This window comes from Haliotis asinina, chromosome 3 (assembly GCF_037392515.1).
Source record: "Haliotis asinina isolate JCU_RB_2024 chromosome 3, JCU_Hal_asi_v2, whole genome shotgun sequence".
Taxonomy (NCBI): domain Eukaryota; kingdom Metazoa; phylum Mollusca; class Gastropoda; order Lepetellida; family Haliotidae; genus Haliotis; species Haliotis asinina.
Genome location: NC_090282.1, coordinates 83,582,100 through 83,609,795, shown reverse-complemented (window position 1 = coordinate 83,609,795; position 27,696 = coordinate 83,582,100). Strand labels below are relative to the sequence as shown.

Genomic DNA, 27,696 nt, shown 5'->3' with positions numbered 1-27,696 from the left:
GCACCACCTCCAGCGTACTTTTAAAAACAAATGGAGGAAAGAAATGGTCACTATCACAGCAGCTACACCATTCAGATGAACACGACCACCTGTCTGGTCCACTAAGGTGGAATAGGGGTTTAAGTCTACAGTTATCATGAGAAGGACACAGGTTCATCTTGGATTGTAACCTCCTCTGGAGTTGATCAAGTATGGGTACTAAATCATGTGTTTGAGAGGTTGGATTTGACAAAACTTATTTCATCTTTACCTTGTTTAAGTGAATGAATTAAAAGTAAAAGCCCTGTCTGCAATATTTAAGCCAATATTTCAAATCTAACATGAAATGTTAGAAGGTGACTTTGGGTGTGCCTTGATTCAGAAACCATGAAACATGTCGGATGTACCCAGAGACCTTAATTTTAAATGTTTGGGTTTATTACCATAAATATTTACACAATTTTTGTTAATCATTCACAACAAGTATTTATGGGTTTTAACAGATGTTTGATACTTATGTTAAATGTCAATAACTGGTCATGCATCCATGATCATGATCAAACAGTGAAGGTCTGGGAAGATCCTCCCCTGTGACAAGTTGTGTAATGGTGTTAGGACATACCAGTGTACAACAGATTAGATTGGGTGGTTGTTCATATATAAACACAGCGAGGACAATTGGTCCTGTTTCCTGCTATATAAGGATACGTGCAGTATTTGACTTCCTATTTGTGTCTAGCACAGTCAGGGGCAGGTGGTGTTGACAGTACTTATTTACTCTCCTGGCACCTGGTGCCAGGAATATTGTTGTGTTTGTTGTGTAATGTGGCACCCGGCAATGTGCCAGCCACATGACGGAAGCACAGTATAGTCTAGACAAGACAATCCAGTGACTGATGTGTCGACCACATCTGATAACTTGATCAATTCGTTTCCCCCTGATCAATAATTCTCACATGGATTGTTGCATGTTTGGTCTGAGATCTCATTGATCAAGCATTACAAGCAATGACGACTTTACGTCGTAATATGATATGGATGACAATGATAGGTCACACATTGTGCTCACAAGGAGAATCCAACCAGGGTCTTTGCCATAATGCGCAAACACTTTAATCACCAAACTACCCCGCCACTCCAATGCTAACCTAAAAATACACTGCTGCAAATAATACATAAACCACACCAGACAATCAAAACACTCACAAATGATTACCCTTTAAGTACAAAACAAACAAACAAAACCAAGTTTTATCAGCATGGGCCCTATGGCCCAAATAAACATAACACTATAAGCTTTGCATTCACAATATACTGTCCAAAGGTAAAGTTTCCAAAGACAGTATGAGACAATTTGAAAGCATGCTGAAAAAAGGTATCTATTGGATGTGTAACTGTTTGAAACTAACTACTAGGATGTGAAATCCAGATGACCATGCCCACAACACTTAACATATTACAATATGATTTCCTTCCATTTTAAACAAAATTATCAGGTACTGGTCAAAGCTTTTTCAGAATTTTATACCTAAAATTACACAAGAACAGGCTTAGGGGTGTTTCATAACACAAGAAAGATTTAAAATGTGTCTTTTGAGGTTTTTCACACATCAAACATAAAAATCATTCAGACTTCAATAGGTTTTCCAGATATGAAATTGAAAAACTTACCTTGCCAAGATCAGCCTCTGTAGGAAATCCCAGACCATATACGGTATTGGCTCTTGCATCTGACCACTGGCCAAACTTCTGGGAGGTCTTGGTGAAGGTCATGTTTGGGGTGATGGTACTGTTGACAATAGCCTGGAACAACAAGATGCATCACACACTCAGTACACACTGGGTTATAGGACTCCAGTAGATACAAGGGCTCATGGAGAGTCAGTATGACAAAATGAAAATGGCATGGCCTTCCACAAGGGCATGAGTACATTTGTACATGATTTTGAGGAGGTGCACTTGCACAGGCTTAAAGGTCACATGCAACACAAAACACAACTTTGCAGATTCTGATTCCTTTTGGGATGGACTTACAGAAACAAATTATCAAAAATACAAAATCCACTTCTAAAGTTGAAAAGTAATGTGAATGAAAAAACCACGAAAATTTGAGTTCAAATGATTTACTAATTTTCCCCCAGCACTGAAGAAAAAAGGAGTTGTCACGCCAGCTGTGCTAGCACATGTGCAGTGATTAGGTTTGTGCGGCTTCAACCAGGAAGGTGACTCGCTAAAAAGATGCAAGTGATGCAACTGCAAGGATTATCACTGCAGTGGAAGTTGAGAACAAAAATGTGCATTGTGATTTCAAGCATCTTAGGTCTGCAGTAATAAAAAATACACTGTTCCATACTTGCAGATTTGCAAACCAAGTTTTCAAGAAAGAAATACTAATTTCATTGCTAAAAATTGCTCAGCTTGAAAACTGAAATGTTCTAATACATGTCTTTGGAAACATAGAAAAGTATGCTGATTGTGACATTGGACAAATGACAGTTTCCAGCCATGCAGTAGTTCACCATCTCAGCACTTGTTGATTGGATTCAACACAAATGCAGAGAGTATTTACAAAACCAAACATCTCTATATACAATATATATGGATATTGTTGTCTTCTATTGTATATTATGTGACATTTCAGTATGGATTCTTATACCGTCATCACTCTTGCTTGACAACGGTATATGAATCCATACCGAAATGTTGTGTGATAAACAATAAAAGACGTTATCCATAAAAATCTTACTTTCTTATTACTCACCACACTTCTGAAATGCCAATCAAACAGATCATCTCTATATACACAAAATGAGCCCCCTTGGTATTGGCAAATGAAACAGCCATTGAAAAAACTTTCTTACACTTGTGTGCACACGCACCCACTCTAACTGGGTTCAGTCGCCTGGGTGCTTCGTTTCAAGCGAAATAAACTAAACTACAAAATATTGTACTTTTGATTCGTGATTGTGTGCCTATAATTTATTTGTATATTTGTTTTTCACAAACACTAATGTATATTATATGTCATGAATAAGTGATAAATGTGTTTGTTTTTTGGTTGCATGTCACCTTAATATCGGTGTACTTGTACAGTCTTAATATAGGTGCACTTGCATAGATTTTAGTACAGGTGTCCTTGAACAGGTTTCAGCTCAGATGTACCTCAGGCTTTATACATTGCTTATCTTCAGCCGTCAAATGTAAGGTGTTTCAGGGCCTATTCAAAGTCCACATAAACAATTTCACTGTGGAAACATATAAAACATAAGCAGACTTGAATAAAATGAGATTGGTCAAATAACGGATAGATCATTGAAACGGGAAATTTTGTTTCAAGTTGATACTTTCTGGATTTGAACAGGCTTCTTTCGGGGAGTTCATGTTTGTTGTTAAATAAATCAAACAGAAAACACACCTTAAACAGGAAAGGTGATAACATGATATGAGACAGCATGGGACAGATCCAGTCCCTCCTGTGAAATACAAACTCTTTTATTTCTATTTTTTCACCACTTTGCTTTGAAACATCCTGAAGATGTGTGGAAATAGATATTTCAGCAAACATGGTGTGCCAATCCACATTTGAATATCACGGAGTATAGAAGTACTGGATAACTTAAGAGTACATATAGAGTACTGAATGGACCTTAATGGGGTGTCAGTAATCTTCATGGTGATTTGTTGCATATATGCACAGCAGCATTGCTTCTCTCATTGACAACAGGTCAATACGACAAGGTGAATGAGTGATACTATAGTAGTAAGCAGTTTGTTCAATATTTGTACTACAATTCGATTACTTGACTGTTTACAAATCATCAAGCAAAAGTCTTATATTTGAAAGAGCCTTATAATTTGTTTTGTGCCATCATGTTTACATCCACATGTGCAAACTGACTGATCAAATTAAGAGAATATGAAACTTTATTCTGACAATGGCGACGTTTCGGTATGGATTCTTATACAGTTTTCAAGCACCTGTAGTACACAGTTTCCTTGGCAACCGACAATGACAGAACACACCAAAGGAAACCCAGAGTGTCACCACCAAATAAAAATTCAAAGATCGGACACTGCTTAAATCAGAAAACCTGAATGATATGTTTCAGATAAATAAAGCTGTGTATGCTGTGGTGTGTATATGCTATGTTTCTTGATTTATTTCACACACTATCATGCATATTTTCTATCCATATATACACTGTAGATATAGTATGCACAACACATACTAAATAGTGATAAAATGTGAAAATGATATATGTCCCAACATGTTGGTCAAGGCCATAGTTTCATTTGTCACACAATGTTTAAAACAGAATAACTAATGGTGACCCAGGGCTTAGGGACAAGTTAATTACAACAGTTTACTGCAGCCATTCTTCAACTCTGATGCATTGTAAATGAATGAAACTAAATCAGGCCTAGTTGATGGTTGCAGCTAATACTATGACATCCTTGACCTGTAATCTGTTAGCAGTCAACTGACACTATAATGAGTGTGAACAAATGGTAATAAATGTAACAAGTCATCCATCACAGTAAAAGACCTATTTGCAAAGACAATGTCACTCAAACCTGGAGAAATATATATAGTGATTCCACACAGGTCCGGTAAAACCCCTCGGCCTTCTTGTTGTTCCTGCCATATCGTGTTTACATTCCCATCCAGGCCTTCACTTGTATGTTTTATCACTAACCTTACATGATATCCACTATGCTACTATCAGCTTAACTTCTGAGGTTCTTCTATTAACTTTTTCTACAACCATTGTGAGAACAAATACAAAATGCAAAGCATATATATGCGATGATGATAAGTCGGAATTAGCTACATGTAATTTCTTTCTGTCAGCCTTTGATGGAGTTCAAACATTTTCTGCCCTTGTTTCTATAGGTAAGGGAGTTAGACAACAAATCTGGCATTTCATCAACTTGCAGGATATTTTGCATATGTTAACCTACTGTATATCTCTTATATCTAGAAGAGCGACAATTCGTTAGCATGTAGCGTTATCAAAAAAAGAAAAAAAAGAGTAAAACATCTGAGCTGGGGTCAATTTACAAAATGGACAAGACTTTACACGAGCAAGGTCTGTCTGTTTACTTGTCCAGATTTCTTCAGAAACCAAAATTTATCTAAACCATGTTTTTCATAAGTTCTCTGCATGAATTGATTTAAAATAAACATATGAAACAATACAGGTTTGTGTTTCTTACCAATCATACAGCTTGAGAATATTATCTGTCTAATCTAGTGAAATAAGAAGAACTCCCCATGAATAATTACAATTGAACACAAATGAACGACACTAAGCTCGGGATCCCTATAATCTCACCTGGCCACTTTAAGAAACTGGTACTTGTCATAAGGACACAACAAAAATGACTAAAGCTCTAAAATAGAGGAAAAGAATTTCTACAACATAATCAAGGACAATGACTTGGTTTCAAGTTCTGCTAATAATGCTAAATACTCGAATACCTATTTGGGGGTATCACTTATCAGTAATATTAATATTGAGGACATATAAAGAAAGTTGTTGGGTTCCAATTACACATCTTTGAGATTTGGGACATGCAGGATTATGTTGGGGGTGGAGATGGGGGGAAGAGGAGGGGAAGGAGGAGGAAGAGGAGAGGAGTTGAGAGAAAGAGAGAGAGGGAGTGCCTAGATATACTCAGGTTGGATGGGACCACTGGATTAAAATAGTATAGGGTTTTCTTTGCCAGACTAAAGTTTGTATGACGGCTTATGAAGATCAGGTATTGGACCCCTGGTGATGAAATCTGGGCACTAGCTACACAACTTACTCCCCCTGCAGGTGACTGGGCAAACAGTAGTAGGGGGCAGAAGAAGGGAGACTAGAGGCCTTTCCTCAGTCAGTCTCACAGTCCTGGAACAATCTTCCCTTTCTCATAGCCCTTATTCATACGCTACTAGCCTTAAATGAAGCAAGTCTACATTTTCCTTCTGTTCAGACTCCATCTGTAAATCTGAAAACACAGGTGACAGGAAATACGATCGGGATGGGGTGGTGGTGTGGGGTGGGGTGGTTTGGGGTGGGATGGTGAGGGGGGACAACAGGGACAGGACAGTACAGCAGGGAGGATGAGTGAGTTGGGTTTTATGCCACTACAGTAATATTCCACCAACATCACAGTAGAGGACCCCAGGAATGGGCTTACACATTGATCCCGTGTGGGGGGATAGAGAAAGACAAGTTCTTTATGAAATTTACTGATGAAATAAACCAGGAAACTAGCCAGACATCAGAGATGGTAACTTCATAATGTTATCAGCCCAAATGTAATTTAAGTAGACCTGACACCAACATATGGTGGATTTACTAAGATATATGGGACGATTCTATCAAATATTTTACAGATTATTGGGCTGGCTAGCTGAAATTTAGACCAACCTTCAGAAATTTTGATCATCTAGACCTGTCGGACGGGCCTTCATACACTGATACAACATAAACATGAGTTTCAGTCATACCTTTGTGCCTTCCACGCTGATGATTCTGTAGGTGTCTCTGGCAGAGTCATAGTAGTATGCAACGCTAACGGCCGTCTTACTTGCAGGAATCCAATTCTTTTTAGTTTCAGGGTCGATTTGGAACACATGTGCCTTTGTTGCAAATATAGGCTGTTCCCTGAAACAAGGTGGTATCAACATTAAAGTCAGTGTGACGTGTGACAGCTCTATTCTTTCATAAAGAACAAAATTAGCATGTTAGTGATTTCATAAAATGTCCCTGAATTGCTTATGTTTCATATCAGCAGAGAAAATTGCTGACATGCTTGTGGTGCATGATTGTGTGCCATCCAAAATATTATGACTCTCTTTCTGTCGAACACCATTTCCAATTCCACTAATCACTGTCTGAAACATGAAGGAATGTTCACTGAATAATGAACACAATATTTAACAGATGCTTGGGTGGTAGGTCTCTTAAAGAGAGAATCTACAATCTTCACAGCAATCACTAACACCATATACATGCAAAACATTTGATTCACTTCGGCTTGTTAGCTGGTTTCCAGCTATTTATTACAAACTGAAAGGAAACATAACACTTCTGATTCTTCAAAATATTTGCATTTCAAAACATAAATGTTACTTTAGTTCCAGCAGACTGGACATGCTGCTGAATTTACTTTATCATCACAAGATGAAACAAGATTGAATTCAATTACTGCCATCAATATATAAAAATTTGCAAATCAATTGATAGCAAGAAAAACAAAAAACAAAACATGCCTATTTTTTTAGTTTAGTTTTTTAGTTTTTAAACGGCTGACATATTTCACTTCAGAAATGCCAATGTACAGTAGTAATGAAATGTTCACTATTAATCCTGACAAGGCAATCTTGAGCAATCAACTATGTTTTAACATGAATATATATTTTTTATTGTCCATGTTGAATGATGCTGGAAGACAAAGACAAGAAATAGAAGTTACTGTCTGTCCATGTCTAAGATTGTGCAGCTATTTGAACCATCACTCATATCACCCATCTGTAATTCCTTTTAGTATTATCTCAGGTGAATATCAGTTCAACTGGTCACTGCATTCATAATGATAACCCACCAATACTTTGTCTGTAGTGCAGTACACAGTCACGTCTATGTCATAAATAATAGTTGGTAGTTCTATGAAGAAGGAAGGCACTATGATGTGTACATTCTGTTCAACATTCACAAAGAAATTTCTGCCCTAAAACGACTTAGCAATGACATACCTGGGTCTCTTCATGTTAAACTATACAGTATAGCTGAACACAATCACATACACATCCTGATCTGTCTATAAAGATCCTGTGTCCAGACACGTGACCTTCACAAATGCCAGCATACACAGCGAGTCCAGCAATCCAGGTGAAGGGGGAATGTCCACCCTTAAACCCCAACCGTGACCTCCTGTTTCTGTCCCTCCCAACAGCAATGTAGACATGTACAGGTGACCACAGGGTCATGGGTGAGTGGTCACTGATCAAACTTACCGAGGGCCACACAAGCTGTCTTGTTTAATCAAGACTTCCACATGAAATTGAGTAGGTAGCTTTAGGATTAGGAGTAATAATCAGCATATACTTGTTGGCTTAAGGCTACATTTTCTATGCACTGACTAGGTGCAGTAGTCGCATAGTTGGTGTAATTGCTTGGCACTGGCATGAGAGCGTCAGAACAGATTATGATTCCTTACTAAATGAATGTCAAGTCTTAGAAGTCCTTCCTGACTAGTTTAAAGATGAAATGTCTTTAGTGATATGTAAATACTATTTAACAGAAATTGACAATGTGCAGGTATTATCAAGTTCTTACCTTGTCATAAATTACTCACAAATAAGAATTAAGCAATTGAGTTAGGACGAAAGTTTGGTCTAGAAGAGAGAGACACACACACAGGTAGTTGTGTTTGAAATACTGCTGGTTCGCCAAGCTTAACTGAAGTTATAAGGTGCACTATTCTGTTTCTTATTTTCAGATTATTTGGTGATATTAAATGCCAGCCAGTGTTGGGCTATGAACGTGGATAAATTAGAAATGTGACATCTTTTCTTCTTGTTTGATATACCCGAATGTGTTTCTGAGACTACAGTTGGTCTCCTGGGACACTGTGTATGCTTATTGTTGAACATTACAGACTGAAAACTATTTGATGATAAAATGTAAGAATGATCTAACCATCGCCTGTAACATGAAGATGGTTGCCTTTATAGTTTCTTTTGTATGGCCCAGAGATCTTAATCCCTGTTTCAAAATCATTGGTGACGTGTGGAAATTATGCTTTCTAAACATTATGACTGCTCAGTGGAACAAGACCTTGGGTATAATGAAAGTACAATGTATTCAGCTGGAAAATAACCAAGTCACTTTTCAGAAGAGACTCATCCAATTCAGGTTTTACTTAATTAGCAGTAGCAACCAAACCCTGATCCCTCCACAGGCCACAGGCTAGTAATGGCTAAAGCAATTAACAGCTTAAAACATCCCTACTATTGTTTATAGGAATAAAATAGGGCAAGGAAAATGCCTTATCACTAACACCCACATTTCTAAGTGTTGAGTTTCACACACTTGACATACCTGGCCAGCACTCAGGTGTAACACATTATCAGCAAAGTACAATGCACAGCCAATATTGGTTTTTTCAATACACATGTGAACAGGACACATGGCTGGGAAAAAGGGAAAGGGGAAAACAACTCAGGAATTGCATGTCTGGAGGACATTTGAGCCAGTTCTATAGTCCATTCCCTCGACTTGTTATTGTATGTACCACCATTGGCAGCTACAACTTTGTAGAATCAATAACTGTCACAAAGTGGTATAGTTAGGTCACTGTTCAGGTATGCTGGCAGCTTGAATTTTGACATTTGAATTCAAATGATGCTTCGAACTGTTACAACCATTTGGACTATTGATGGATTTCCTCTATTACAGAGCTAAAGGCTCAATGATTGAAGAACAGTTCGAAGCATTATTTGAATTCTAATGTTAAAATTCAAGCCCCGGTGTCCGACTGTATATTTCACTATGGCTTTGATTGAAATTGTCACATGACCCATTTGCTTGCTGTTTTTAAATTTTACACTTGTTCACTGGTCATAAGAAATGTTAAATTTGACATTCTTGAGAGGCACTGAAATCTCTCTCTCTCTCTCTCTCTCTAACCTCCCAGATTTGTCACAGCGTCAGACAGTATTCGTGAACACTGATAGACTTCAAAGAGCATTGCTTAAACAACTTTATACTACTTGCATTTTTTTTATCCTGCTGCTATGTACCATTAAAAACATAAAACACAAAGTATGAGACTCAGTAATGGATATGCGCCTCTCATGAGGTGAGAAACATTATTGTGACATTATTGTGAGAACAGTCAAGGTGTGCAAGAATGCCCTGCAGTAGTACAAACACATGAGCAAAGATATTATATATTGATCTTTACTGCTCAGGGCTGAAATGTCGAAGAAGTTTGGTTATAATTACTCAAGTGTGTTTTCAGAATATATTGGGTAGCAGACACCCAGGGTAGACACCATATGACTTATTCAACTGGGCCTCCTTTCACTAAGTGCCAAGATGATCTTAAGTCACAAAGGTAATCTTTGTGAAATATTATAGAATAGGAGTTAAGGTTAACCTTGCATCATGACAGGAATCCCAGGTCCACAGTTCATTTTGGAATCGTGCTAAAGTGATTTGGGGAGAAGACAACTGATGTCACTCTAGATTTTCATAAGTTTCACACTAATATTTGTGGCTGTGTCAGTCCTTGGGTACCTTGCTGTGATTGATGACATGATGTGGGTCTTTTAGATAAGACCAACAAGAACCTAAATGTTTTTTCAAGTAATCAGTTAGGAAAGAATTATGACGTAATCATTTATTTAGTTGGATAATAGGGTGTGCAGGAGTTTCACTGTTGAAGACAGTATTGAGACATGTTTTAGTTGAACCATAGTCTTGATATAGTCTAATCAACATTATGGATTTAAAGGAGGGACACAATGCCTGGTTTGGAGACTGATTAATTAACTTCTGACATCTGGCCAATTGCTGATGCCTGTAAGGGCGATAAAAAAATGCAATAGACAAAGTGAATATAATCAAGCATCTACAAAATCATTATGTCATCTGTTGACAAATTATGAAAAAGCAATGCGAAAGAAAATGTACTAATAAAGACAAATCACCTCATTAAGTGATATGACATTAACAAGGATTAGTCACATGATAAGCAGCGACAGATGAGTTTGGACCAGTCAGTGGAACATTAAGTCAATAACATGAAATTCCTTCTCAGCATACAGGTGTGACAAGGAATGCAGACTTATCTGATGATGACACAACCACGGGAATCCCTTTGCACAACTCAAGTCTGCTATTGTGTCTAGCTACTGATGAGGAACCATATCAGGACGGTCATGGGAATCTGACATTTCAGGGCTGAAGTTGTTAAAGAAAATATCTTATCTACAGTTTAGATGAAAAAGTCGCCAATAACCTCCATTAAACAGGCACTCAGCCAATGGGAGGGTGTTTTTAAGTTAACAAGTTGAAAAGGTTACATACCAAACACTGAATTACTATGACCTTTCCCAGGAGATGATGATAAATATGTATCTTGAAACAAACTGATAGACAATGAACATGATTACATGTGTATCAGTAGCTGTTATAGTGCAGTTTATCTCATGCTTTACATTATAACAATGAACACTGGCACATCAAATCCTATGACTGCGTCATATTTAACACTTAACATTACACCTGTGATTTTGATTATGTTTTTGTATCATCTAAACAGTCATACAGCGTTGAGTGCTTTACCTCATATTCTTGTAGTTAATCCAAGTCAGTAGAGACCATTCAATGGAAGAATCCACGCAAGAGAATCCTCGATGATGGGAATGTCAAGCTAATGATAGTGGGCTGCAACAGGTCATCTTCAGCAAGTAGATACACACCCCAATATGTCGCCCAGTCAAATATAGACCACACTGAATTCAACACCACACAGAAACCAAAAATAAATAGATAAAGGCAGAAGAAAAAGTTAAAGCTGACATTACAGCAGGGGCAGCAGCGCCTGATATGAAATCATCCCTGGCATTTCCATGAGAAGACCTTCCACAGATACATAGCCTTAGGGATGCTAATTATTGAATGAGATCGCTCATACAGCTGGCTGTAAGTGGGGGTTTTCTCGCATGGCTTCCCTGGGGCACTCTGTTCTGTAGAGTGCATAGTGTCATTATCATGAAGCATTAGTGTCCAACACGATGAGCATGTTCCACCTGAGGGGGTACTCAATAGCAGTCAGTGTTCTACTATGTATTGTCTGTAGGACAGTGTTCAGTCAGTGTACAGCTGGAAGTAGTACAGTGTTCAGTCAGTGTACAGCTGGAAGTAGTACAGTGTTCAGTCAGCGTTTCACTGTGTATGGCAGTAGTGCAGTGTTCAGTCTGTGTACAGCTGGCAGTAGTATAGTGTTCAGGTAGTGTAAAGCTGGCAGTAGTACAGTGTTCAGTCAGTGTACAGCTGGCAGTAGTGCTGTGTTCAGTCAGTGTACAGCTGGAGTAGTACAGTGTTCAGTTAGTGTACAGCTGGCAGTAGTACAGTGTTCAGTCAGTGTACAGCTGGCAGTAGTACAGTGTTCTGTTAGTGTACAGCTGGCAGTAGCACAGTGTTCAGTCAGTGTACAGCTGGCAGTAGTGCAGTGTTCAGTCAGTGTACAGCTGTCAGTAGTGCATTGTTCAGTCAGTGTACAGCTGTCAGTAGTGCAGTGTTCAGTTAGTGTACAGCTGGCACTAGTACAGTGTTCAGTCAGTGTACAGCTGTCTGTAGTGCAGTGTTCAGTTAGTGTACAGCTGGCAGTAGTGCAGTGTTCAGTTAGTTACAGCTGGCAGTAGTGCTGTGTTCAGTCAGTATACAGCTGGAAGTAGTACAGTGTTCAGTTAGTGTACAGCTGGCAGTAGTACATTGATCAAAGTATTTAGTCAGTGTTGTACAGTGATCAAAATGTTAAGTCAGTCTAAGTAAACTTAGCCTCTGTACTTTTCGTCACACCCCACTACCAAGTGTAACAAAACCTTATGGGAGGTCGCGTCAGGTAACCTTTGAGACTGATCAATCGGAACACAGCTTACCAAATCGCGAAAGTGCACATTCACACATACCTTCTGAACTTTTTATCCCGAAAAGATTATACCCGAACGATTCCGAATGCTATTTAGCGTACACTCGCATCCGGGTGATGCACATGGCGTACATACAATCATGACAACGGAGAGTAAACAGTTGCTGAAAATAGTGTTTTTGGCAACATTCAAGGATGTTATCTTGCGGAAATATTAGCTAATGGTAACCATGTCAACAGAAACCCCAACGCGTATGTCCTGCAGGTCAAGTAACTGTGTTATATGCAGAGTTTTGTTTCTGGAGAGATCTGTGGCAGTGACTTGAATAGTTTGAAAATCCCTCCTATCCATAAATACTAGCCGTTGTCTGATTGGATAAATATATTTAACCGTCTTGCTTTTGATTGGACGGCCATTTGTCGCTCAAAGGTTACCTGACGCGACCTTCTACTAGGTTTTGTTAGACTCTGTGGTGGAGTGTAATGAAATACACTGAGACTAAGTTTACTTAGACTGAATGTTAAGTCAGTGTTGTACAGTGATCAAAGAATTTAGTTCAGGCAGTGTTGTTTGTAGTGGTACAGTGATTCCTGATTGGGTTTGTGTTATGATATGTGTTTTGGACATCAGTTAATACTTTTTTTCAGTACTTGAACTTCAAATTTTACTTCACTTAATGTTTCAGATGCCAATGGAATTCAAATGCTATAAACTTTCAAGGTTTGATCATATTTAACCACAAAAACTCAAACTGATTTATTTTTCTACAATTTCAGACTACTGGGGATATTTACTGCAATATGTTCCGCTATCATCTAATTCATATGGGCAATTCAGAAGCATCAAACAAATGTCATCAAACAAATAGGCCATAGGTATAATAAAGCCTTCTGCTATTATATTATTTCATCAAACATACCACTGCATCAAACAACATTTGAAGAAGCAACAGAACACTGAAACCACCATTCTTGATATTATCTTCAAATATCTACATTGCTTTGACACCCCTCTCCTTCATGGCTACTGACTTGAAAGTTTCTCATCACGTGTCACCGCCTGGTTCAGTGATCAAAAGGATCTACATAACGAGACCTGTTCCAAGTCTAGAAAGTATGAAATGAACTTGACAGTCAGCAACTACCCTAACATATCCAGATTTTATCCATTGACTGACAAGTCTGTAGTTTCAAAATGCAGTAAGTCTCTTCTGCTGGTTGATCAAAGCAGTGTCACCTCCAAGATGGGAGGACCAGTGAACTGGCCTCTATCCTCCTTCTCTGTACCTACCCCACACTTCTAGAGGGCCAACAAACAGGCTTACAGAAAGATGATGGCCTTGAAGACATATGCCTCTACCTGCTGTTTGAGTACAAAAACATATATAACTCCAAGAAATAAATAGTTTTGATCTTTCAACTTGATGAAAACAAAGTGTAATCTAACTGATTCTCACACTGACTTTAGATTGTGATGTCATGATTTTATAAAATGGAGGCGCGCTGTCATGAACATCCACCAGTCTGAAAATGAATGTTTTTGGCATTGTTTCCACGGAGTTACAAAATCTGAACTATTTTGTACTTGTAGTAAAACATGTGTTTGACTGATAGAAAATAGGATTTTGCATTGGTTACACCATAACAATTTCTCTCTTGGAAGCGTAAACTATGTTCAATATTATTGTCACTTCGACCAAAACCTCCATTACTTCTGAGGAAGAAATCCTTATGTTACAAGTTGTGTCATGAAAAATCCTTTGGTAATCAATCATTTCCTAATAAGTAGCTTGATTTTTTTTTTAAAACAAATCTAAATAGCATCTTCTATCTTGAAAGTGAGGTAGGTGTCCAACCACCCGACTTAATACAACACAGGCTTCCAAAACGCATGCTTCGCACTCACAAACAACATATTTAGCACAAACTGAGGGGTCCTTGTTACATATTTTATATACAACTAATTGAAAAACCTCTCTCACATGACGTCACTGTGGTTTGCTGCAGTGCTCTGGCAATAGGTTACGTAATGTGTCTGTGGTTTCGCTGGCGGTCAAGAGTAAAGGAAACAACTTTTTGGCAACTTTTAATAGCTTGGAACCAATTAACCACATGTTTCTTAAGGAAAAATGTTGTGTTCTGCTTAAGACTAGCTACAAGTCTTATATGTAACGGGCTGATTTATCTGCCTGTACCCTACACACCAAGTATCCCTCTTGCCAGTTACACTTTCTCTGTATCCATCAAACAAATTTCAAAAACAGTCTCCTTATAAGACTGGGAGTTCCCTGCTGTGCAAACACTAGACTTTCACCATAGTTTAGTTCACCACAAAGATCAACGTTTCCTTAAAGTTTCTACTCTTGGACCTTCTGGCTACCTTACATTTTCAATTCATGTGTTTGGGTACAGCATTTATTCAATACGCCTCGTGATTTCTTACAAAAAGTTAGAGGGGTTTCCTTCAACTATTGGTCCTCAAGACATCACTTTGAGGAAGCCTCAAATTCAGAGATAGTGTATTTACAAAACCCAATATCTCTATATAAATTCTCTAGGGATAACAACTTATTCTAGTGTAAATGATTTTGTTTGACAACAGTATATGAATCCATACTGAAACGATGCATCAATTACAATAAAAGAAGTTGTTATCCATAAAGAAATTTACTTTCTTGTGACTAGCCATACTTATAAAAGGCCCATCAAACAGATCATCTTTCTGTACACACAATGAGCCCTCAGCGTATCAGCAAATGAGCCAGCCAATCGGAAGTCATTGTTACCCTTGAGTGCACAGCCACCCGCTACGACTGGGTTCGGTCTCCCGAAGGCTTCGTTTTGAGGGAAGTAAGCCCAAGTACAAACTACTGCACTTCTGAATCGCGATTGTACGCTTATAATTTTGTTTACTTGTTTTTAACAAGCATCAATGTATATTATCTGTCATGAATAAGTGATAATTGTGTTTTAATTATGTTTGATTTTTTGGTTGCATGTGACCTTTAAATATAATTGGCCCGCCTCCTTATTACTTACCAATTTTTAACCTGCCAGTCATACAGATGTCAGTGACCTTTGAATAAACTAATCATAGTTGGACATGTCCTTATTCTAGGAACATTATCATTATCAAATTTTAATAAAATACTTTGAATGTTTTGGAAGAAAATCAATACAGTAAAAAATCAACAGATCTGAAATTTAGGTAAGTAACAAATAGGCCACAAGCGTGTGTAAGTAAGATCAAGGCAAGTGAAGGAAGAGGTTGTCAGTCTACAAGATCAATTACCGGTAAAAGAGTACTAAATTTGCCTAGGAAAAAACACTTTAATATACATAACATTGACCTCCTTGTAATTTTAAGAAAGAACTAGGAAAATGCTCTCCTGAAAAAAGGCTGTGTCTGAAGAGGAACACATTATTTAGACATATTGGTCAGTGTTGCCTGGCTGATATAGTAGATGTCATCACACCCTTCTGACTTCAAATGTTCTCTATACTTCCAGGCGAACTGGTCACTATTTGATCATAATGGCTGACATGAAAAGATTTGCTCCATACTGAAAGTGACATTTGCTGATGTGTAAAGACACTGGGAAATGTAACTTGATCTAAATTAGTTTTGGGGTTTCCCAAAGGAGCCTATCTGAACTTCCTGAAAGTTGACGTAAAATATACTTGTTGAAGGAACAGAGTTTTAGGGCTTGTGTGCAATAATGATCTTATGTCAACAGTGTCCATGAGGTGAAAACCCAAAGAACACCAAAAGCATGTTACGTTAAAACCTGGATCACGGTATTATGTTTAATGCACATGGAACTGATATTACATGAAAGAGGTTAGATACCTTGGTTTGAGCGCAATATTTTACTTTTAAGAGAACTTCTATTAACATATTACTTTTTACACACCCCATAAGGCGTGCCACTTGTGAAGCAAATGCCATGGTGACCTGACATTTCTATTTTTAGATTTGGGACATGTTTTTCTACAAAATAATACCAAATTTCGCAATTTCTTGACATTTTCATACTTTATATCCAACCTCCTTCAATTCAGAAAACATTAAGAGCACAAAATGTCACCCGAAGCATAAAGGACACGTGCATATCGTCTGTGACATTCAAGTGTTGGACCCAGGGAGACCCAGGGAGATGGCATCATCATGTGAGAGGTGCCTCATCACAGACCACCCAGTGAGTGTTGACACCTGCAGGGACACACTCGAGCAGACTAACAATGGGTGACAGACTAAGACCTAAGTTGCTTATGACATCCACATATAACCATCATGATGTCCCATATGACAAAACATGGAAATTCTTCTTCTTCAAGATGATAAATGCAAGTGATAAGTACAGTATTAGAATACACAGAACCAGGATCTGTACTTCACTAAGAAATATACGATGTAATTATAATACATGTTAATCAAATGTAAACAGGAAACTTTAATTCAGATGTTTACCTAAAATATGTATAAAACAAGACAGGAAATACAATTACTATCAAGAGGAAATAGTGTTAAATCAATGGACATAATCGGTGTGGAGGAGAAATTTCTAAGGCAGGAGGAAGGGTGGAAGAAAGTCCATTTAAACATCTGCTTACTTGAAACATCCAGCAAGAAGATACATGGTAGGACTGCACAGTATTACAGGTATAAAGGTATACTGCAATACACTTTTCAAACATACTGGGTAAAGATCATATATGAAGTTATCTTTTAATGGTTTTCAAATTTTTGTACCATTTTCACAGTTGTACATATCCTACAGTTATATAATACTGGGCAGAGACAAGGTCAAGTTTGGCAACACACAGCAGGGATTTACCTCAAGTCTGGTACCTAAGGGTCCCTTGGACTTACATTCATAATTTTCAGGGGTGCTGGACAACAAAATGGGGGCCCAGACACTTACATATGATTATTGTGTATCATGATCATCACATTAATTATTACTGTAATCAAATTGCAAATAATATTATAACCCAGCTTGCAGCAAATTCAATGATAATTTATTGTTACTTGAGTGGAAGTTTTACAAAAAGTATTTAGACTTTTTCTGAGTCCCTGTGGATGTGCTAAGAAATTTTGCTGCGTCCATTGTCAATATTTATGCGCATAGGACACAGGAATTCAAGGCCCTGTAATCTCTGATAGAGCAAGGAACAATGACAATACAAAAAAATCAGCCATTGAACAAGTTGTGGCATGTTGACCAGAATTTGTAAAAAGTGATGATTCTAGAACATACCGTAGCTGCATCTTTAGCTAGACTGTAATACTCAGAGTAAGATGTTGCATCAACTGATAGGTTGGCATATCTCTGGATGCTTTCTCATAATAACAGTTTGGAAAAGGATGTGGATCACATGAATTGTATTGTTTTGAATTACGAAGGAATCCAAGAAAAAATTGTATTTCTTGTGAAATTCAAACGTAAATCCATTGTATCATATAACCAATCCTTGAGTTTCCGTCATATATAGGTAACCTCACTACAGTCAAAGAGGCGGAGTGTTATTTCTATAGAATTTGATCAATGTTGATCTATATTGATTATAATCAATACAGTTCATTCTACAAAGTCTACTATTCGTTGGCAAAACATAATGAAGCAGTTGTACTGGAACCATTGGAGATCTGTGTATACATACTGGGAATATATATTAATTTGATGGTAACAAACAGTACCTGGGGAAATCTAAACTTGCTTCTATTAGGTCTACAGCACTGCAGAGAGGTCTAGGCAGTAGGGAAACAAATTGGCTCAGGGACTGTGAGATTTCTTATGGACCAAATAGATATGAGGGTTTCACAGTTTCTCAATTTATCTTTATAGTTAAGATCAAACATTTCAGTTCTCAAACAAATTTTATTCTGAGTGATTCAAAATTACAGCGATCCAAATTTTAGAATAAAATTCTCACAGATTTTTATTCTTGAGCAGTTTTTACAGATGATCCATAAAATTCTAGTTTTGTCTATATCTATATTTTTTTTTATTATCTTTATGGCTTAAATCAAAATCTATGCAGACATGAATTTACTGTTACCTGACATTGTCTGATAAGAAATATTTTCCTTTGTTATTCAATGACAAAATGGCATACTGTAACACAAAAAACTGTATGAAAAAGAAAACAGAATCCCTGATAATGCAAGCTGACTTTGAGATTGTTGTTATCAGAACCATGGCACTAATATGTTTAGAGACTTAATATAGCAAATAGAAGTGACAACCACAATTAGTGTCCCTCATTGTCAAACACTTAAGTTCCAAACATATCGCAATATGTATCACAATATGGATAGAATATGTTGCAATACAATTTACCTGCCAATACCCAGCCCTATTTCTTAATGTACATGGGAGATTCTATACTGGCACAATGTTCTAAACTCTATTCTCAAGTCTAGGGACTGTTACACCTGGATCACCATAGCCAAGGCCAGGGTTTACCTTGTCTATGCATTTGCAAGTCTGCGGAGTCTTCCAGACCTGGGGAGTCTTTGGCATTAAAATGTGAGCCCAAGGTGGACCGCTGTACCAACAACCAAAATGGTAACATATTCAGTGTAATTAAATGAGGGATGAAGTGAATGAGTGAAGAAATTCTATCATGAAACGTCCAAACAATGATGGCATGTCTTGACAGAAATATTACATGAATCTTACCTGCATACTTCAATTAATTTTAATTTGACAATTGAATATTTTTGGCATACACTATATATGCATATAGTGAGTGAGTGAGTGAGTGAGTTTAGTTTCACGCCGCTCTTAGCAATATTCCAGCGATATCACGGCAGGGGACACCAGAAAATGGGCCCCACACATTGTACCCATGTGGGGAATCGAACGCGGGTCTTCGGCGTGACGAGCGAACGCTTTAACCACTAGGCTACCCCACCGCCCCTTGAATGCATATAAGATGCAGTACAGTATACTGCAGTACAAGAGTCAGTCATTGAATGCATATAATAATAATAATTGGCTATCTATATAGCGCCTTTCCACGTCAGAAGGATATGCTCAAACAGGATATAGCATAGTGTATTTGGCAAAACTTGTGTCAAGGTGAGCCCATGCACTTTCTTGGTGCTCCCACCAGGGTCACTACTGGAAACAATGTCTCCTAACATTAACTTGGAATAACTCATTGTATTAATGATGTTCCCGAGATTATATGTCGAAATAAAGGTAACACTGTTGTAAATATGACTCTTCAATACATATGCTAGGGTTTCCACTGAGTACTAACCCTGACAACTATCTAGTTTTCACCCAGGTTTTTTTTCATTAATACTTTTCTCATTAGCTTTAACTTCAAAACTCTGCCCCAAACTTCTTGTTAGAAAGTTAGTCATCTATAACACATTCTCATCTATGAAATCTCATCAACAAACAAACTTAATGAACATGTCAAAGTGAGAGCTACTGACATTCATGTTCTGACTAAAAACTGAGGTTGATACATGATCGCTGTAGGTATACTGTGAAGACAGCAGACTCTGTAAACACAAGGTTACAACTACTGAGTCATGAATCTAAAGGTCAAAATGGTATCCTAGGATATATCATTAACAGTTTAATCTATTTCTGGTATATATTATAAATACCATTACCTGCATCCTATTCCTGGTATATATTATACATACCATCTGCTGTAACCTAAATCTATTTCTGGTGTATTTTATATATACCATAATCTGCAAGACACTTCTGATACACAGATATAGAGATGTCATAAACCTTGCCAGTGCATTCTCAATATATATACATGTGTGTGATATATGTGTACATCATCAGCCTGGCATATACTATCATATAGTAAATTCTGCAAGCTGCTGATACAAGTATTACATGATCCTTCTATCCAATGTTTTATATAATCACCCCGCATGCCCCTTTGGGTATATATTGTAGGCACATATGGTTGCATTCCGCAACGCCTAAAATTCACCCCCAATAAATCCCACAGGCCTAATTACAGTTTGCCCACATGACATAATTAATGAAGTTATTGGGGTGTAAAACAAGAATGGGAGATGCCACTGATCAGCTGACAGAAATTGGGTGGGGAAGGGGTGCAGCACACTCTGTTAGGGTAGTAATGACGCTTGTCTACTCTGAAAATCTTAATGGCTGGACAGATGAAAGCACTTACTGTTAAGAAGGTCAAATCTATTGTTCCTGGAGGAGAATTTACATCAAGTGGATATTATTCAGTTTCCTTCTCCAACTGACAAGAGAAGGAAGAAACTTGCTATAAGTATGCATGTCTGTAGCTATAATATCCATATCTACTAGGGGTGGGTATTACATGGGACAACACCACATATGTATCTCTGAGCAGAAGCCTTTCTTAATGCATACTGTATATAATATGTCATTACTTACAGTTCATCTGGCTCCATGACAACATCAGTTTGGTACACAACCATGATGAAACTCAGATCCTTGCTAAGTTGATGTCAGTTACTTCTGACCAACATGAAACTGGTAATCAGGCAACAGTCTACTAGTGGGTGAAGGTCTGATATGTCGCCTGCTTTTGGATGGCTGCCACATACGTCCAGCAACTCTCAGCCTGTGGATGGCCCGTCTCAGAAGTAGTACAGAAACTTGTCAGTCGCCCACCGTCAGGTCACCCTTTTCAAGTTACGCAATTGTCACAAGCACAGATGAAATGTTTCCACGTTTGCTTTGTTGCAGCACCTGGTCTGCAGAGAACTGAGACACAGTTTGAAAATGAACCAGTAAAGTATCCCACCTCTGAGAAAGGAGTGGTGTATCAGGCATTCAATCCAAGTTGTAAATTGGCCTGGAAGTTCTGGGTATTTCTTGAAATCACATGCAATCAGAGATAATCACAGACACATGGTTCTCTCTGGTCACAATGATAGGTGAACTGCCATCCAAATTTTTGGGTCTAGAAATAAAGTAATCAGTCATCAAATATTTTCTCTGAAAATAGCTGATGATATGTACAAAGTGGGAGTATCGACTCTGAAATAAGAACAATGACTTAAGGTAGCTGTTGTCACATCTACAGCAGGAGGTTGAATAAGAGGCAACTACCTGCTGACAGAAGCTCACAAATGGCTAAGTTCCGGTTCTCTAATTTGTAAATGTTTACAAAAATGTTGAGAACTTTAGCCACTTGTTCTATTTTGAAGCTTTTCCCAACCTTGTCTGGGATATATGAACCACATCTTAACTCACCCCCACACCTGTCTAAATTGTGTGAGTAGTCCAAATGTTTAAACTAGCACACAGCACTCTGTCCTGTCACTGGCAAAGTGCCGATCAGATCACTCCATGTAAAGAAGAGATAGGGACAAGGGAACACACCTTTCCCTGCACCCATCAAACTCAATGCCAGGCTACTGACCAGACCTCTCTGTGTTAAGGAAAATACAGTGAACAAGCTTGTCTTGCACTTGTCCAACTTGTCCAACACAGTCTGTAGATTTTACATGGAAGATATTTGATCTGGATACTGACCAATGTTCACAAGCTGAGACTAATTTCCACAGAAAACAAAACTCCAATACATCTCACAATACTCCCAGGACAGTGTGGTGTCTAAATGTAGGCAGTCAGGATCACAAAGGTTGACTAGGAAAAGAGTAATGTCTGTATTTTGGCCCACTGGCACGTTCCACTAGTTTAATGTTTGTACACAGTGGAGGCGGACCTCTCACTTAACACACTTCTGTCTTTACATATCAGGCCTGTCTTCACATATTAGGCCAGTGTAAATGATAGCAGATTCCAGGGCACTGTCAACAAGACAACCAGCCAAGGATCCCTGATATTATTCTGTTATCTTTCCCTGTTATTGAAGTAATACACAACAGGTTTGCACATGACTGATTGGCTGGGTGTTGTTAGATAATTAATGAAACATGTCAAAACCAGTACTACTTTCACGCTTTGATCTCATACCACATATTACTGTGATGGATTATGAGACAAAAGACTGGTATAACCAGTTCTTGCTAGTAATTAAGATTATCATACACAGGTAGACCAAGCGCTGTTCATGATGCTTTCAGTTGCTGGCATTTGTGAAATTGTTTGAAGTTTTGGAGTTCATTGATACAGAGGCATATAATGCCTCCATGATAGTTCATGACCTTCTAAGCACAAGGAGGATAAATCACACACAACCCACTTCTGCCTGTCACCTTAGTGCCAAGAGTCAAGGAGCAGCCAGAAGATAGAGGATTATACCTGGGCTACAGTAACACCTCCATATGATACTGTGCTGATTGTTGACAGGTTTCACAAACATGACTCACACTCCTAGATATTCCTTCAGAATGCCCCACTTCATAATCCAAATAGAACAGATAACTAACCTGACCATAGCTGATATTGTACACAGACACAAGATGCTGTTCTGCTGTTGATATAGAAAAAATAGGTGGAAGAAGGCATCCTTGTTGTACATCTGCCCAGCACTGTTGTGTTACTACACACACTTGTCCCAAATGACCATACTTACCCTGTCTACCTGCCATAAAGTCCTGTCTCCACCAAGCTGAAAACATCAGGCCTGAAGGATTCCATCGTTACAGACTGCATGATAGTTACATTATAAACTGACACCCTATTTTATCTTATATACTATGTATATTCAAATAAATGTATTGGTACCTGGGCAAGTATCTGTTGTTCAAACACAAAATTACAACACATCATCACTGTGTCAGGAAGTATCTATATCCATGGCAGTGTGTTACACAGGAAATATCTATATCCATGGCAGTGTGTTATACAGGAAATATCTATATCCATGACAGTGTGTTATACAGGAAGTATCTATATTCATGACAGTGTGTTACACAGGAAATATCTATATCCATGACAGTGTGTTATACAGGAAATATCTATATCCATGACAGTGTGTTATACAGGAAGTATCTATATCCATGGCAGTGTGTTATACAGGAAGTATCTATATCCATGGCAGTGTGTTACACAGGAAATATCTCTATCCATGGCAGTGTGTTATACAGGAAATATTTATATCCATGACAGTGTGTTATACAGGAAATATCTACATCCATGCCAGTGTGTTATACAGGAAGCATCTATATCCATGACAGTGTGTTATACAGGAAATATCTATATCCATGACAGTGTGTTATACAGGAAATATCTATATCCATGACAGTGTGTTATACAGGAAATATCTATATCCATGGCAGTGTGTTACACTGGAAATATCTACATCCATGGCAGTGCGTTATACAGGAAATATCTATATCCATGACAGTGTGTTATACAGGAAATATCTATATCCATGACAGTGTGTTATACAGGAAGCATCTATATCCATGACAGTGTGTTATAAGGAAATATCTACATCCATGCCAGTGTGTTATACAGGAAGTATCTATATCCATGGCAGTGTGTTATACAGGAAATATCTATATCCATGTCAGTGTGTTACACAGGAAATATCTATATCCATGACAGTGTGTTATACAGGAAGTATCTATATCCATGACAGTGTGTTATACAGGAAATATCTATATCCATGCCAGTGTGTTATACAGGAAATATCTACATCCATGACAGTGTGTTATACAGGAAGTATCTACATCCATGGCAGTGTGTTATACAGGGAATATCTATATCCATGGCAGTGTGTTATACAGGAAATATCTACATCCATGACAGAGTGTTATACAGGAAATATCTATATCCATGGCAGTGTGTTATACAGGAAACATTTATATCCATGACAGTGTTGCAGACATGGCATCCACCAAATATCAGTATCTGTATCAGTGTACTATCCACCCAATATCTATCTCCATTTCAGTATATATGATATATGTAACATATATCTTCATATCAGTATCCTCCAAATATCCATCTCCATATCTCTGTACATCTAATATGTCTAATATCTCATACATCTAATATAAATCTTCAAATCAGAGTATGATCCACCAAATACCAATCTCCATAGAAACATGTTATTCACAAATATAGATTTTCATATCATATCATATCATATCATATCATAGCATATCATATCATATCATATCATATCATATCATATCATCATATATCATTGTTATATACCATTCATACATTAAACCTAACTTTCTCCAGAATTTCTTATGCCATTATTTAAAAATATCCATGGTATTCCTTGTCTGATTGTAACAAAATATCCCAGCACTGTAGTTTTTCTGATGCCTGGATGGTATAGTGACTGATCCAATTGGATCCTATGTCTGTGTTTTTTTAACTTGATGCCATGTGAAAATATGATGTCTGCAGGCATGTAGCAAGCCATTTGTTTCATATAAGTCCGAAACACTGCAAATCTTTATATTTCGATAGTTTTGAGGGTTGGCCTAGCTGTCATAGCAAAAAACATACATAAATTTTGGTAGCTATGGTAGCTACATTGGTTTATTATCTATTATGATTGATATTTGAATTTAGTTGATTTATTTGTATTCATAAACTAAAAACGACTTTGCCATTGGTAGAGAAATCTGAAAATTTGCTTACGTTAAAAAAATGATTACATCTACTTACCCAAGTACACTGTAAACGCCTGTACGTAATTCTTATGTAACAATGAAATTCCGCTGGAATCTTCAAAACAGTTTTTAGGCTACATGCTACATGCTACTTCCTTGCTGTAACTCGCATTTGATGGTATAAACCTACACTTTGTTATTTGTCATCATTCACTTGATGGTCAGTTAATGAATTTATAACAGGTTTAATTAGTGGTGACACCACTCAGATTACTCAACAAAGGTTCCCATTTGGCATTTCTCCTGTATGGAGTAAATACTCAACATTATTAATAAAGGTCTGATGTGGCAAATGTATTACATGTTATGTAATATGTGCATGTAAGGGTTTATCAGCTGAGTTACAAAAACAATCATTGATAAAAGGATTAACTGATAACACACTGATTGATTGATTACTTTTATCTTTTACAGCGGATTTATACTGACTACACCCTATCATAAAGTGCAAGTGTAAAAACAACATCCTCCCTTCAAAGAATTAACCCACCATTGCGTTGATCGATTGATTGCTCATTATTGGTTATAACTAAATTACTTAGAATGGCGGACATCATACAATTAGTTGCCACAGAAAAGCAGTACTACCAGGACAAGTACATATTCAAGGGCACTTTCCAATTTAAATTAAATTTGAATTAGGTCATCAAAAACATATTTAATTTCAAACGCATTTTCTTTGTTGATTCCTAACAAACCTACGCAACCTAATTTTTTTAATAACTGTTGAATGAAAATCAGAAAACAAAGTTGAAGTTAGATAATATATGGTCTGTCATGCGAAATATTTTTCAATATATTGTTATCAAAACAAGAAACACATATGTAATTCTCCCATTGGGAGATCAGACTTATATGTTGTTTGTTGAGACAAATCCCTGTAAATAACTGTTTATATTAAGAACTTCAAGTTGTGCTAATTGTTTGTAAGAAATGAATCAATAAATTCACATACATAAGAAGACTCACAACACTGACTGATCAATGTATTTTGCAAGGGGTAAACACTTCATTGCCAACTATAATGACGGGTCTTTCTGATGCTACTGAATAACTGCTTGGACAATAGGACTATAACACTTTTATGAGCATGCATAAAAATATACAGAAGTGTCAGAATTTAAAACCAAAATGGATTCAGATGAGAGGGGAACAGCTGCTCAAAACGTAATTAATATACTTCAAACTAACTGTTACATTCTATAAGAAATTTCTTCAATTGTCAGGGATGTGTAATAATCACAAATTGGCGATAAAGACATTCCAGGGGATAGTCGTTGGTTGGAGGTGTATCTTTCAGTATCTCTGATTGTTTACATTGAGATTGGTGGTAGTATGAGAACTATTTGTAGAATTCTAATGCGGCAATTGTTAATGAATTACCGATGGAAATAACATAGGGGTGGATAACATATAAAAAGAATTGTCACTGATGCTACAACATCCAAGACTTGCACTGCCTCATGTTCGGTCGTAGGAAATGCTGTGACAATATATCGATTTTTCATTTTCTTTATCTATATCATGTCAGTTCGTACTGCACTTGGAAATTAAACAAATGATGCATTTCTAAACCAAAAATCAAAGCGAAACATGTGTCAGTTAATCGGCTTTTGTCGTAAATGATCGTTTTTTCAGTGAAGGTGACCACAGCAACACGTTTTTCTGTTTTTACATGTAGCAAGTTGTCGCAGCACACTTTGAGTCCGGAACCAGACAGGAAGCGAGAAGTTGGACTGTCTCTTATATCATTTCAAAAGGAGAGTTATCGCCCCTCGCGACAAAAAGATCGCCCATTACACATCTCCAATATACCATCAGACCTTTGAAAGTCTAACTGCATTGATTTATCAAAGACCTGTAACAGACATATCTACCGTATAACTTTCATACTTTGTCACAGACCAACGACAGTGAGGCAGTCTGCTCGTGTCTCTTTACTATTATACTGCCTTATACTCTATTATATCGCATCGATACAAATGACTACAAAATTAAGAATCCAAATGGCAAAGGAAAAAAACCAGTCATACATGTTGCCACCATGTTTTGCAGCTAGTTTATTCAGACAACGGAACTTGCCAAGAGGAATGGTTTCCTCCAGACTCTTCACACACACTGCTGTGGAGCTATGATCAAACAAGCCTGCCGGCCTGTGTAGTCCTGTTGATCTGCACTGTAAGGAGTCCGCTCCCTTCTTGAGGCTGAATGTGTACATGACTGTCTAGCGAGCGAGGAAATGTGTCTAAAGCATACAGACTTCGGGAGGTGAAGATGGGCATACATGCTTTCTTGATTCAAGATTGCATGTCTTATTCCAGGAAAGTGGGAGATTGCTGGAATGTAAGCCATGAGTAGCATTTCAAACTGAACTTGGCAGGTTTGGTGGTTTTCAAACACCGAAAGAACACTTGTCATCAACTGTTGAACACATCAACAAAGAAGCTGCTTTTCTAAGCTGCCTCTACAACAATGAC

The 27,696-nt window shown here is 37.6% G+C and overlaps 1 protein-coding gene across 3 annotated transcripts in view; it reads right to left on the bottom strand.

Annotated features, from left to right (window-relative positions):
* LOC137278609 (homer protein homolog 2-like) overlaps positions 1–27,696 on the bottom strand; it is a 64,285-nt gene that overhangs the window by 15,220 nt on the left and 21,369 nt on the right. Inside the window, exons 1-3 of one of the 3 annotated variants that reach the window (XM_067811076.1) lie at positions 21,045–22,393; positions 6,479–6,635; positions 1,651–1,782 (exon numbers count right to left, since the gene is read on the bottom strand). In XM_067811076.1, coding sequence (XP_067667177.1) covers positions 1,651–1,782; positions 6,479–6,635; positions 21,045–21,088 — 333 coding nt within the window. In that variant the 5' untranslated portion in view covers positions 21,089–22,393. Of the gene's footprint in view, positions 1–1,650; positions 1,783–6,478; positions 6,636–11,324; positions 11,726–21,044; positions 22,394–27,696 lie in introns of those variants that run through there. The other 2 variants (XM_067811078.1, XM_067811077.1) reach the window with 2 other exon arrangements.